Raw genomic sequence first — 13,741 nt, 5'->3', positions numbered from 1 at the left:
GGGTCTGTAGTCCTTTAGGTCGGAGGCGTCATTCATTTTTGGTCTGAGGACTATTTTTTTCAAGTTGAAATCCTCCGGCAGATGTCCATCTTTGAAGAAAAGTTTGATGGCCTCACAAACCTCTTTTTTCATGAGACCCCAATTTCTTTGGAAGAACCTCGCTGGTAGTCCGTCTGGCCCAGGAGCTTTTAGGGTTCCTATTTGGAATAAGGCATCCCCAATCTCCTTCTCTGTGAATTCTGACAGTAGAGCTTCGTTCATCTGGTCACTAATCGACGGTTGGATTAGATCAAGGAGGTGGGTTGGGTCTACCGTGGGATCTTTTGAATAAAGATCTCTAAAGAAGTTGTTTGCCAACTCTTTGAACTCATTTTCATTGGTGGTTTCCGTGCCATCTCTCTTCTTTAGTTTTCTGATTTTGTTCTTCTTTGCTCTGCCAGTGGCCTTTCGATGGAAGAACTTGGTGTTCTGGTCCCCTTCTTGAAGCCATTTGATTCTTGATCTCTGTCTCCACATAATTTCCTCTCTATGCAGAATCTCGTCCAACCTAGAGGAGACACATCTGATCTCACTTTTGTTTCTGTTGTAGTTCCCTCTTTGTAGTATGTCCAATTTCTTTTTTAGCTGTCTGATCTCTGTATTAGCCGAGCCAAAGTTTGCTCTACTCCAGCTATTCATCGACGTCATGGAGCTAGCAAGTTTGTGTTGGATCTCTTGGAGGTTCTTTGCCGGTTTTAGGAACTTCCAGGTTTCCTCTACACATTCAGAAAAGGAGGGCTCTCTTTCCCACATAGCCTCGTATCTTTGAGGATTATGTTTCTGATTGTTCTCTTCTTTCACCAAACTGATCAGAATAGGGCAGTGGTCAGAGCACGACGACACAAGATGTTGGACAGTCGCATGGGGGTAAAGTTGTGACCAAGAGGGGCAAGCCACAGCTCTATCAAGTCTGACTCTAACATTATTCCTACCAGATTGTTTATTGTCAAAGGTCCAAGGGCATCCCAGGAAGCCCAAATCATGAAGATTGCAGCAGTCTAGCATTTCTCTGAACTCTTTCATGCGCCTTTCACTCCTTTTAGTAGCAGACCAGTGTTCAAATTGAAACATGGCTTCGTTGAAGTCTCCAGCAACGAACCACGGTTCGTCAGATTTATCCTTAATTCTTTTTAACAATTTCCAGAATTCTGGACGATCTTGCTGGCGAGGTTCACCATAAACAAAAGTGTACCTTGCTTTATTTCCATCTTGTCCGGTTACAGTGGTGTCAATGTGGTGAGGCCCGAAACTGATCAAATCCAGACTCACACTATCACTAACATACAGGGCGAGCCCTCCACCTTTACCTTTGATGCAGACTGGCAGGCAGTTGGAGAAGCCTACCCTACTGCAAACTCTCTGGACTACAGCTTTATTTTGTCTGGTCTCAGACAAGAAGACCAGCTCAGGCTTGAACTCTCGCACCAAACGTGCGAGCTCCTGAACTGTCCGAGGCTGCCCTAAGCCTCGGCAGTTCCAGATGATTATCTTCATTTCTTCGTCCAGGCACCCTCCTTGGTGCCCGGTTCAGTGCCGCCCGTGTCCGGATCGGTCTTCTTGCAGCGTTGCTGCTTCTTCTCTTTCTCACGCAGCTGCTCACCACTGGCTGGTTGTATGGGAGAGTTACCCACATCACCTCCAGTTTCTCCTACACCCTCACACACCTCACCCACTACATGGCTTATATTTTCGCCATCAGCCCCGGGAGGCACATTTACATTGTTGGACCCTGTGTCACCCTCTTGCTCTCTCAGACCCTGGAGACCTTCCTTTCCTAGGCATTCCTCCAAGGTTGGAACCTGGTAGAGGATTCTCTTAGAAGCCTGGATCGCTCCGTGGTCTTCCTCTTCCTCTCTCCGACGCGCAGCCCCCAGGATTGATCCCTGGGTTGTGAGCGTGTCTCCTTCCTGGATCTTCATCTTGTCCTTCTTTGTATGTTTCTGGCGTCTCTTCCATCTTCCTTGCTCAGGGGGCGGTTTGGTTGTTCCCTTCTCTGTGCTAACCCCTGTCTCGGCCGGCAGCACCATGGCCACCTGGAAACTGGTGGTGTTGGGCTTCGCGTAGCTCGCTGGTGGTGTTGTGGCAGGTAGCACAGCAGCAGTGCCGTCCTCCCTCCCAACTGTATCCGCGATGACAGGAGGGGGGGCCTCGTGATCATGGTACGAAGAGGAGTCGGTGTCGGTGTCGGGCTCGTTGTTGTCGCCGATCTTGATCAGAAGATTATTTGTGGTTCGCATGTCGTTGACAGACAGCTTTTCCACCTTGCTCGCCACGTGTGCGACGATGTCTCGCCGCGGCGCCACCATGGTGGAAGGTCGAAGAAGATCACGTCCCAGGAAAGGTTGGGCAGGCCGGGCCTGCCCAATGGCGTCCGGCAGGAACCAGCATCGTGGATCATCCGGGTGGATAGGGTCCACAGCGAGCTCGGCATTGTACATTCTCCTCCTCGAGCCTCCAGCCATGGTGCACGAAGTGTCCTTGTGGCCGATGAATCCGCAGAGGAAGCAGAAGGTGGGCAGCCGCTCGTAGTGGACATGGGCCACCACTTCCTCGTTGGTGAACTCGTCGATGAGAGGGATCCATCTTTGCAGGGCTTGATCAAGGGGGAGGTGGACGCGAGCCCTGACAAACTTATCACAGATATCTCCACGAGCATTTTTGTCAATACAGATAAACATACCTATCCTCAGTCCAAGTCTCTTGGCTAAAGCTTTGGTCAGAAGGTAAAAGGGAATTTTCCTAAACTGCACCCAGATAGGAATGGTGGTGAACTGTACCATCTCTGGTTCCTCGCCCTCGTGCAGGGCGTTGACGATGACCGGGTCCTCTCTGAACTTCCATGGCCCTCCTTTAATGACATGGTTGAAGTCACCCTCTTCGGCGAAGTCGAGGACCAACCTTCTATCAGCGAGCTGGAGCGACTCGAGGTGGCCTCGGATCTTCCAGACCCTCTTCATGGAGTCGATGAGGCTCTTTGAAGAGATGGCCAGGACAGAGAGGAACACCCCCACAGCGAGGAACCTGCTGCGGGCAGCTCCCCTTGTCCCGGACATGTTGATAACCATCGCCTTCTTTGAGAAACTCCAGAGTTATTGCATTGGAATATATACATACGTCTAGAAACTTGGCAGACCACTTCACAAAGGATCTATCATGTAATGTGATAGATAATGCATCGAAGGATATGGGTATGAGACCCATCGTATAAGTTTTTACCTGAGTGGCAACCCACTCTATGTGATAGGAGATCACGTGAATTAGAATTGGAAGAGTAAAGAATCCTTACTCTTCGTCTCATACCGCTTCATGAAGATGCAGTACTTTCCTAGTTTACACGGTAGGCTAATTTTATCTTATTATGTTCTATGTGGCTTACTTAAGCACAAATATTATCCTACACATTTGTTGAAAAACACACCTATATATCAGTCCATATGTTAAACGCCACAGTCCATAAGAGTTGGGTACTCTCTACTACAATCATGAAAAGCCTTGGAGTATGACGCATCAGCTCCACCCGCGGGAAAGTCCTACGACGACCCAGTATCGGTCAAGGCTTTGTGTAAAGCTAGATTTGCAGAAAACTTGCAGTTCAGGGTCCACCGTTCAAGTATCAAATTGGTCTAGCATATAGTTTTAGGTGATGGTTCAACATAACAATCTCCATTGTAGTACCGACATATATAACAACGTTTTGGAATAAAAGCAAACTTTATGTGTCTTTTGGATCTAGTGGGGGATTGTTCGAATGTTGTCTAATATAGGCCCAACATTTACTCCAAAATTCCTGGAAAATCCCAAAGGTCCAATTGGCCCATTCATTCATGGCACGAGGCGAGAGAACAGTTTAGTCTCACCTTGCTTGTTTCGAGAGAGATGTATCTTATTATAAGGGAGTTGCTTCACTTGTGGTATGCCATAAGAAGAGTGCTCCTATAGGCACTCCTCCTCCGCCGCCGCCCGCCTCATCTGGACGCGCCCGCCGCGGTTTTCAGGAATGGCTTGAGCCAAGACTTCTTTTCTATTTGTCACGCATAAATGTAATTCGATTGGTAGCACAGAAGATGAAATAGTTTGTTGTAGTGGACAATGAATACCATTCGTTTCATCTCCTGTATGTTTTTCTAATTCTCCTAGTTATGATCATAGTATCTTGTCTAGAATTCACAGGATCACACTATATGTTAGATGGCACGTCTAGTTTGTTCGGTTTACTTCTAGCCATGTGTTATCTATTGTTTTCCTTAAAAAAGTATGCGAAAAATTGCATATATTTCCAAGAATAGTCCCCTTTCCTGAACTTCTTTTTTGCCCTTTTTCATGTTGCAGAACTGTTCTCCTGATTTAGTGGAAACAGGCAAATCCTTCGCCTCCGTTTGAAAATTGCAGCAAACATAGACGGATGTACTAATGACAGCGCAGTGCGTGAACAGTGGCAGGAATCCCTGAGTGGCTCTGTCAGGGAGAGGCATTCCAAGTTGCGCGTACGGTGTACCGCGCTTTGCAGCAAATGAACCCACACCAACAGGCTGGAAATGACATGTACTCCTACCAGTACTACTCCACTGATGAAGCAGGAAACGTCCTTTGAAACGAGCAGTAAATTACCGGCGATTTACACAAAAATAACCCTTTGTTGCAACTATAGCACAGACTGACCCTCCGGGCAAACTATTTCACCCATCTAACCCTTTTGTGTGGCGCCCCTCCCATGGGCGCCACACATGGCAGTGTGGCGCCCGTGCCTGCGGCGCCACTCTCCCAGCCGACGTGGCGCCCTCGACGCTGAGCTGGTGCGCCGATCCGACGTGGCAGGATGTGTGGCGCCCATGAGAGGGGCGCCACACTACTCTATATGTATAATTTCTGTCTAGATATAACAGAAGACTGTGGTAGCTCAATTGGTTGAAGCCTTTGTTGCCCAATCCTAGATCATGAGTTCAAATCTCCGCACCACCCGAATTTATTTTTATTTTTAAAAATTATGCTAGACATTGTAGTATGTTTAAAACATGAAATCTAGCCTCGTACTGTTTTGTAGAGTTTTTTTTAAATAAATTCTATATAACTTACCAGGTTGATAAAAGAACGCAATCAAAGTCAATACTTGTGGGATTCATATCAAGACTACAAAATATTTACTAATCACTAATCAGAAATGTACCAAAAATATCAGAACCTTTTGTTTTGCTTTCGTGCTCTTCCAAAGGTATGAGTTCCAGTAATGACAAGTAAGATCCTTACTTGGTCTGGTTGTCCACGAACGGATTAAGTCAATAGTTAACTATATATATTGACAATCTACGTGATGTTAAATAAACCATAGGTCAAGATTTGAAAGGGAAAATACTTTGCTGCTCTAGGCGTCTAGGACATTTTCCATAATCTGAAAGGGGAGTCTAAAAGAAATTATGGGACACCAAACCACTTATTTCTTTGTAATATTCTTTTATCCTCATGCATATGTTGCCCAATGTACCTTATCTCAAAACTAAATGATCCTCTGGCATATGTTTCTCTAGGCAGCACATCTCAGAATGGATAATTAAAACTCGATCTGTTGTGAGTGTCATACTGAAGTGCTGAAAAGGTTGAGATCAAGAATTAATTAGCTTAAGATCAAAAAACAAGAAGCAACAATCGTTTCCCTAAAGAATATCATACCCATTACTACACATGATCAACACACTATCATTATCACGGACGTTGGAGATTGGTGATGAGTTGCAGTCTAGTGTATTCTGTACGGTGTTACATCACAGACCATGCGTGTGAAGGTCGGTTAGAGGAATACAATTGGTTACCCATGAATCTATTCTACAAATAGTGTGACTCATACAATGTTTTAGCTGTTTCCCTAACCTCTAACTCGATCAAGTGATGGCGAGAGAGAGAAGAAAGAGATGAACATGCAGAGACACCAAAACTTTTTTGTGTTGCGCTCAACTTTGCAGCTTTTCCTGCCTTTAGTTTTATTCAATGAAAAGCAAATCGTGTCCGAGCATCGTGCTCTACTACTGGCCGTGCCATCCCACGACCCGAGGCTCGCGCTATACGAGCTACGACTAAGCCAAGATGCGCACAAACCGCATCAATTTGGCTAGAAAGAAACGATAACAGAGCAAGCAAGAGAAGATAAAAAAAACTCTACAAAACAGTACGAGGCTAGATTTCATGTTTTAAACATACTACAATGTCTAGCATAATTTTTAAAAATAAAAATAATTTCGGGTGGTGCGGAGATTCGAACTCATGACCTAGGATTGGGAAGCAAAGGCTTCAACCAATTGAGCTACCACAGTCTTCTGTTATATCTGGACAGAAATTATACATATAGAGTAGTGTGGCGCCCCTCTCATGGGCGCCACACATCCTGCCACGTCGGATCAGCGCACCAGCTCAGCGTCGAGGGCGCCACGTCGGCTGGGAGAGTGGCGCCGCAGGCACGGGCGCCACACTGCCATGTGTGGCGCCCATGGGAGGGGCGCCACACAAAAGGGTTAGATGGGTGAAATAGTTTGCCCGGAGGGTCAGTCTGTGCTATAGTTGCAACAAAGGGTTATTTTTGTGTAAATCGCCTAAATTACCCCTCTGTGCTCCTACTAGTGTAAAGTCGCAAACGTGTCTTCAGTAAATGTCATTCATTTTTGCTATACTCCTCGAGTGAGTCAGTGATCAGGGTAGGTCTGTGTGCTGTGGCGTATCCTGGCTGTCAATGCAATGGCATACGGCCGGCTCGAGCAGTTCAGGGCAGCGTCTCTGTTGTTTAATTCTCTGCAGCCGTCCATGGTGAATTTGGTCATCTGAACACTATGTGGCCATTAGAGACGAGGGTCCAGCGTTACAGTAAGGGCTCGATTTGTCACCGCTAAACGCGTCCGATTAACCACTGTACCCTTCCATCATAAAACGTTCTGGTCGAGCAGTTACCCAACAATGGGGCAGATATATGCTCTGTTTCTTACTGAAAGAAATGGGGATTGCTCTGTTTCACTGAAGAAACCACAGGTGCTCTGTTTTCTGTCTGAAGAAAAATACCAAGTGCTCTGTTTTTTGTCTGAAGAAAATAAGTGCTCTGTTACAATCGAAAGAATCACGAGTTGCTCGGGAGGAGAATGCTGCTGCCTGTACCATGTGGTACACGTGGTGAGCAACTAAACAATTGTTAAAAAAGAATGCTGCTGCCTGTGTATATGTGGAATGCAACAGAGTCAGATAGATTTCATTTCACGAATGGGTTAATTCCATTATTTGCACTATACACACACCACTGACACCACCACCACTAGTCTGAACCGCAGCTGAGATTGCTGCGACACGTCAAAGTGGTGCTCCACGAGCCTAATCCGTCGCGCCAACCTATAAACAACGAATATTCCGCCACCGTGTCACGCCTACTGCGCCGTCACCGTACGTACACCCAACTCCATCCTACACGACGGCCTTGGCCGGCGGCACCACGATCGGGCTCCGGACCACGTGCTCCGGCGACACCCACTTCAGGTTGCCCTCGACGCCGGCGATCGCCGGCTGCTTGCCCGCCCACCGCACCGTCACCGTGTAGCTCTGCCTCTGGTTCACCTTGTTGAAGCGCAGCATGGGCGGCCGCACCGTGACGGACACCTCCTTGGGCATGTCCACCACGGCGGTGTACACCGAGTCGGCCTTCCCGACGTTCTTCACCGTGCGCCTGATGGTGATCGGCTGCGACAGCAGCTTGATCACCATGGACGGGTAGTTGAGCTCCGCCTCCGTGATGGCCTTCATCTTCCCGCACTCGACCTTGCGGTGGGTGATCTCCCGCACGCCCTCGTCCCCGATGCCCAGGCCGCACAGGTAAGGGACGTAGTCGTTGGGCGCGAGGTCGTACACCAGACCCGGGTCGACGGCGCGCGACGGGTTCACGTACCCGGCGCCCATGGCGTAGAAGCTCGCGCGGCGGTACTGCTCGTCCTTGATGGGCACGCCGGCGTGGTCCGCCGTGTCGGAGGAGGTCATGAGCGCCGACCGGATCTCCGCGGGCGACCAGCCCGGGTGCAGGCTCTTGATGACGGCGGCGATGCCGCTCAGGTGCGGCGTGGACATGGAGGTGCCGGACTCCATGAAGAAGGCCAGGCTCACGTCGTCCACGAACTCCGGGTGCATCTCGCTGGGAGCCCATGCGGCGAGGATGTTCATCCCGGGCCCCGTGATGTCGGGCTTGAGGATGCCCGGGCTCGCCTTGCTCGGCCCGCGGGAGGAGAAGAACGCCACCGCCGGCGCCGGGGAGGACCCCATCACGGTTCCCCTGAACGCGATGCTCGCCGTGGGGTTCCGCGTGGACTTGATGTAGGCGGCGATCTTGGCCCCCGCCGCGTTGCTGACGTGCGACGCCGGCAGCACGTGCGCGTCGGCGAAGGTGGTGAACCCCTCCTCCTGCTTGTTCATGAGGATCATGCCCGCGCCGGAGTAGGCGTTGACGGTCTGCCCCTGCTCCACGTGCTCGGAGATGCCGCGGCTCTCGCAGAGCACCACCTTGCCCTTGACGTCGTCGGGGAGGGAGCTGCACCCGCGCGCGTCCGGGTCGCCGCCGGCGCCGGGGAAGACCAGCGGGAGCTGCCGCCCCGCGCTGTTGTTGCGCGGCTGGAACAGCGACTCCCCGTCCAGCTCCTGCCCGTTGCCTAGTTTGACAACCGTGCGGATCGCCCGGTCCGTGGTCCCCGCCGCGACGGTGAGCATCCAGGGCGCGCCGTTGCCGACGGAGCCGACGGTCGGCCCCACGTTGCCGGCGGCGGCGCTGACGAAGATGCCGCGCTCCATGGCCTTGTAGGTGGCGATGGCCACGAGGTCGTAGTTGAACTGCGCGCCGTCGGACGCGTCGATGGAGAAGGAGATCACATCCACGCCGTCCTTCACCGCGGCGTCCAGCCCGGCGACGATGTCCATGATGGAGCACCGGCTGCGGGTGCACACCTTGTAGATGGCCAGGTGGGCGTGCGGCGCCATCCCGGAGGCGGTCCCGTGCGCGTTGCCGCGCACGTCGGCGTTCTCCACGAAGTTGCCCGCGGCGGTGCTGGCGGTGTGGGTGCCGTGGCCGGCGTCGTCGACGGGGGGCGCGGTGGAGTTGACCGACGCGCTGCCGAACGCGCGCGCGCCGATGACCTTGTTGTTGCAGCCGCCGGCCCCCGCGATCGCCTTGAACTCGCAGGTGCCCTTCCATTTCTTGGGCGGGGGAGGCATGCCCGCGTCGCCGAAGGAGGGGTGGCTGGGGAGGATGCCGGTGTCGAGGAGGCCGATGACGACGCCGCGGCCGAAGCCGGAGCGGGTCCAGAAGCCGTCCTTGCCGAGGTGGAGGCCGAGGAAGCCCGGGGAGTGGGTGGTGGCGAGGGGCAGGAAGTGGTCCGGGTAGAGGCGGAGGCAGCCGGGCCTGTTCCGCATAGCCTCGGCCTCGTCGTCGCTCAGCCGGGCGGCGAACCCGGTCAGCACGTGGCTGTAGGAGTATATGATGGTTGGGCCGCCGTCGGTGGAGGACTGCAGGGTGGCCTCCGGCAGGAAGGAGCGGTGCCAGACATCGACGGCGTCCGCGCCGATGTCGTCCCGCGGCTCGAGGTGAACCACATAGTTCTTGCGCTCCTGCCCGTAGCACGCGGCGAGCAGCTGCGCGAGGAGCAGGAGGAGGCCAATGAATCTCTTCATGGGATGCTGCCTAGCTAGGTACTGTAGAGGTGATTTCGATTTGGGGCCGATGGGGAATGCAGCTAGCTAGCTGGGGGAGATGAAGAAGAAGAAAAGGGGATGAGAGTGAAGTGGCCGTGGCCGTGTGGTGGCAAGAAGAGGAGGTCGGGCTGGGGTTTATGTAGGGGTGGCACAGGGTGGGGGAGGCCGTGCGCAACGTAGTGATGGACAGTGGACGCTGGCGGTGAGCTGGAGAGCAGAAGCGGACTCTCGGTTTGATTTTGAATTCGGCAATGTCTGCCTTCCACTGTTCCGCAATGGCGGCGACCGTTGGATGACAACATACAACCGGCCCAAACCCTACTCTTTCTTCCCCCTTCCTACCAGGGTTATCTTGGGGAGGCTTCTCCTGCCGGCGACGCTGGTCGGAGATGGCTAAGGGGACGCGGGGGAGCCGATAGTGTGTATGTTAGGTGCAGAGGTTGTCCCGTTGTGGTGACTGGGAGTAGGGCGCTGGGTTCAGCCGGCCGAATCTGGTGCATCCTGGTGATGGCCTTCGCTGCTGCGCGGCTTTGGTGGCGAGAGCTGAGGCGGGCGGTGAAGTTGAAGCCAGGGATCACCGCCAATAAGACCGTGTCTTCGAGCTCGACTGCTATGGCGTTGGGGCGCAACGCTTGTGGGCTGTTGCGGGGGTTCTTCAGCAAGCTTCCGTGGAAGAAGATGGAGGTGAAGATCCTTGATGCGAGCTCTTCAAATAAGTGTCGGTGCGTCCATCTCCACGTGATTTAGGTTCCTCTGATGCTCTTGGCCGGCCATGGTGGCGTGGGAGATGAGGAGAGAAGCCTAGAGATGGTTGGTGCTGGTTGGGAGGCTTGCTTCTGGCATGTCAAGATTCTTCGTTCGATGCGGAGATTCATTAATCTGTGTCATTGTTTGGCCACGGCTATCTCCGGCCATGGGATTGGCCTCGCTGTGCTCAAGCTCTCTTTTTCGAGCTTCCCCTATATCCGATCTGGGAGGATCTACTATTGCCCCGATGCGGCGTACATCATCTTCGGTGAACCAAGTGGTCGTGTCCCCAGTGTTAAACCGTGAGTGGAGGCAGATCTCCGGCAGTGTGCGTGATCTCAACAGCGTTTGTGCGGTGGACTGCAGGGTTCTTCGTGTCAATTTCCAGGATCTAGTTGTAATTTTACTTTTCCTTGAGTTCCTTTCGGTAAAAGTGTAGCCACCACCTGGAATTTAATGCAGAATCTCGGTCCTTCAGGACCTTTCCCGTTTACAAGAATGGTTCAAAAACGGCTCCCATCGTCGCCTCCAAGCCGTGCCTTTCGTAGAATTCAGCCCAACAAATCGACAAACACTCCCATGTCAATGTTGGAGTAAGGGGCTTGAACGGGGGGTGAAGATAATGCGCGACACGTCAACTGATCCGTGCGGACTCGTGCTCGCGGCGACACGTAACCCCTTGATCAATATTTTCTACGCGGCGGCTTAGACTCACGAGGCGGACGCCTCGTGTCGGTGCAAGTTTTTAAATCGTTCTAAAGCCGGTGTTATGGCGTCCACCATCTTGTACCGACCGCTTGACCGTCGTTTGTTAAAAAGGTAGCGCCACTCGTCCTCCACCCAAACCCTAGCCACATCTCCACCTTCCAGCCTCTCTTTGCCTCTCCTTCGAGGCAACCCTAGCCACCCGCCATGTCGTATAACCATGAACGGTAAAGACGGAGTCATGTTCGCCGCCGTCTTTGGCCCGTCAAGTTGGAGTGGAGGCATCGCATCCAAAAAAAAGAGGAGGTGGTGGATCCTCGAGGCTGGATCTTCTCCCTTGTCGCCTCTTTGCATTCTCCGCCAAAGCTACCCTATCCACCCGCCATCTTGCACAAGCATGAAGACGGAAGACGAATCCTCGTTCATTGCCGCGATGATATATGGGGATGGGGATATCCTCTTTTAGCCCGTCAAGTTTGAGTTGGGTCATCGCATCCCCCAAAAAGTGGAGGAGGTGATTCCTTGAGGCTGGCTCTTCTTCCTTCATCCTGGCATGAAGTCGGGCATGTCGCGGCTGCCGTCGGAGGTGGAGAAGAAGATTGCGGCATAGCTCAAGGGGCGGGCGGCGATCCGTGCACCCGACGAGACGGAAGACAGACCGATGCTCGCCAAGGCGATGGTTGAATCCACGAACATCGTTCCGTCCGTCGATGAGTAGAACACCGAGTGGTGGTCGGCGGTGGATAGTGGCGCCGTAGTGGACGTCGACGTTGGCGGCTGGTCAAGCTATGGCTTCTCGTCGTCCTTCTAGGACAAGAACGGCGGCGGCAATGTTGCGGACATCTACCCTACACTAGCTAGAGTGGAGCGCCCTGAACGTGTGCCAATAGATATAGGTTTTAGTCTAAGTTTAGTTTAAATTTCGTTTCAATTCCATTGGAATCGTTGTAAAAAGACCTAAATTTGAATGAGATGCATCCTAAGTTCCAAATTTATTCCGTGTTTTCTGTAATTTTTTGCCAATTGAGAAATCAATTTGGGGTGCCGATGCAGGGAGCCAGCCTCCAAACCGCGGCAGCTTCTACGGCATCCAATTGTGGCCTACCGGTGGGATGATCTGATGCCTTCGTTTCCTTGACTCCGTCACGATTACTCCGCCGCTGCACGCCGCTCTGACGCTCTCGCTGGCGCCCGCTCCGGTGGTGACGGAGCGCAGTAATAACTTGGCGACGCGGTGAGGTCATGGATTTGGTTCATTCATTTTTCTGAATCCTTCCTGTGACAACACTTCACGTAACTCCAGCAGTTAAGGCACCTGGGCCGGGGAGCGTAGGAGTAACTTGCTTGCCCACCTCGTCGCACGCTACTCCTACGAAGCGACTGGTGACGCGCTCGACTGATTCACGTCCACGCTCCAGGAAACCTTCACATTTACTCCTACGCGCGCGGCGTCGCCGTAGTAGACCGTAGCCACCTCTTTGAGGAAACCATCACAAACTCAAAACAGCAAAGTGTTTCGATCGGGAGCGCAGGTTCGAGTTCGTGGCTGGCCGGCGATCGCCGCTTCCTTTCCGCCGCCGCGCTGGACGCCCGGACGGTAGCGGCTACCGTCGCACTCCGCCGCGTCCGGTCGCTGCCGTCGTCGACTCGTCTCCGTGGTCTCCCCGGCCGATGGTGATCGGTGCGGAAGCTTTCTCCGAGGGCCCGGGCTGTCGGGGACATGGCCAGTGACAATGATAGTATCTTCTGGGTGGGGTACGCTGGGCGTGTTAGATTTGGGGGCTGATTGAGGGTCAATCATTCTTTGACTCCACGGTGGGGCAGCTCCCGACGACGACACATGTCTGGAACGGGAACCGGTTCTCGACGCAGCTCGCTTGTCGCTTTCGCGTGGGGGAATGGCCGGGAGTTTAGAATTCGAGAAATGGTGGTACGATCATGGATGCATGGATGCGTAAGTACGTGAGGTGATTGTTTGTTTATTGGTCGTCCGCTCCCACTTTGCTTTGCTCCATTTCCTAGGGTTTACACACGGTGGGGCAGTGCCTTACTCTGTTACTCAGCAAGCTAAAATGTTCTATACCTCAACAAGTAGATAGTACTAGCTTACCACGCGCCCTTAATTCCTGATGTCTATATCCGAACTTACCAATTCCGGTGAAAATCAAACCCTTGATTTGCTTTAGAGAAATATCATAAAAGAAATAATTTTCCACTACAACAGTTCTGAGCATTTGTGATGAATGGAAGGAATCTGGTCGCCGTGTTGATGCAGGCGTCGATTTCCTAGCCGGGCACCGGCCGAGGCGGCACCATTACAGCTCCACGTGGCTTCCCATGCTGCGACGCTAGAGCTTTCCACCGGGCTTCATGTGCACGCCAACCTCTTGGCTTTTATAAAACGGTTGTTCCACCGGCACATCGTCGTGCATTTCCAGTTCATCTCACCGCCTTCGCAACACTGGCACACCTCTCACCTCACCCGACGGACTTTCGGTTGTCGCGTTGCTGGAACATCAGCAACGCCGGCTACAATGGTCCATCAATCCTGGAG

At 52.6% G+C, this 13,741-nt stretch overlaps 1 protein-coding gene across 1 annotated transcript; it reads right to left on the bottom strand.

Annotated features, from left to right (window-relative positions):
• Positions 1-7,233: 7,233 nt before the first annotated feature.
• Positions 7,234-9,824, bottom strand: LOC124694187 (subtilisin-like protease 4). Its single transcript, XM_047227204.1, has one exon. The coding sequence runs from the start codon at positions 9,712-9,714 to the stop codon at positions 7,471-7,473; it is 2,244 nt and encodes a 747-aa protein (XP_047083160.1). The 5' UTR covers positions 9,715-9,824; the 3' UTR covers positions 7,234-7,470.
• Between the last annotated feature and the right edge of the window lie 3,917 nt (positions 9,825-13,741).

This window comes from Lolium rigidum, chromosome 3 (genome assembly GCF_022539505.1).
Source record: "Lolium rigidum isolate FL_2022 chromosome 3, APGP_CSIRO_Lrig_0.1, whole genome shotgun sequence".
In the NCBI taxonomy this organism is placed as follows: domain Eukaryota; kingdom Viridiplantae; phylum Streptophyta; class Magnoliopsida; order Poales; family Poaceae; genus Lolium; species Lolium rigidum.
The sequence above is the reverse complement of the archived record's forward strand: the minus strand, read 5'-3'. Positions and strand labels throughout refer to the sequence as shown.

What these genes read in the sequence shown, in the direction of transcription:
- LOC124694187 (XM_047227204.1), bottom strand. Translation starts at nt 9,714, where the DNA reads ATGAAGAGATTCATTGGCCTCCTCCTGCTCCTCGCGCAGCTGCTCGCC.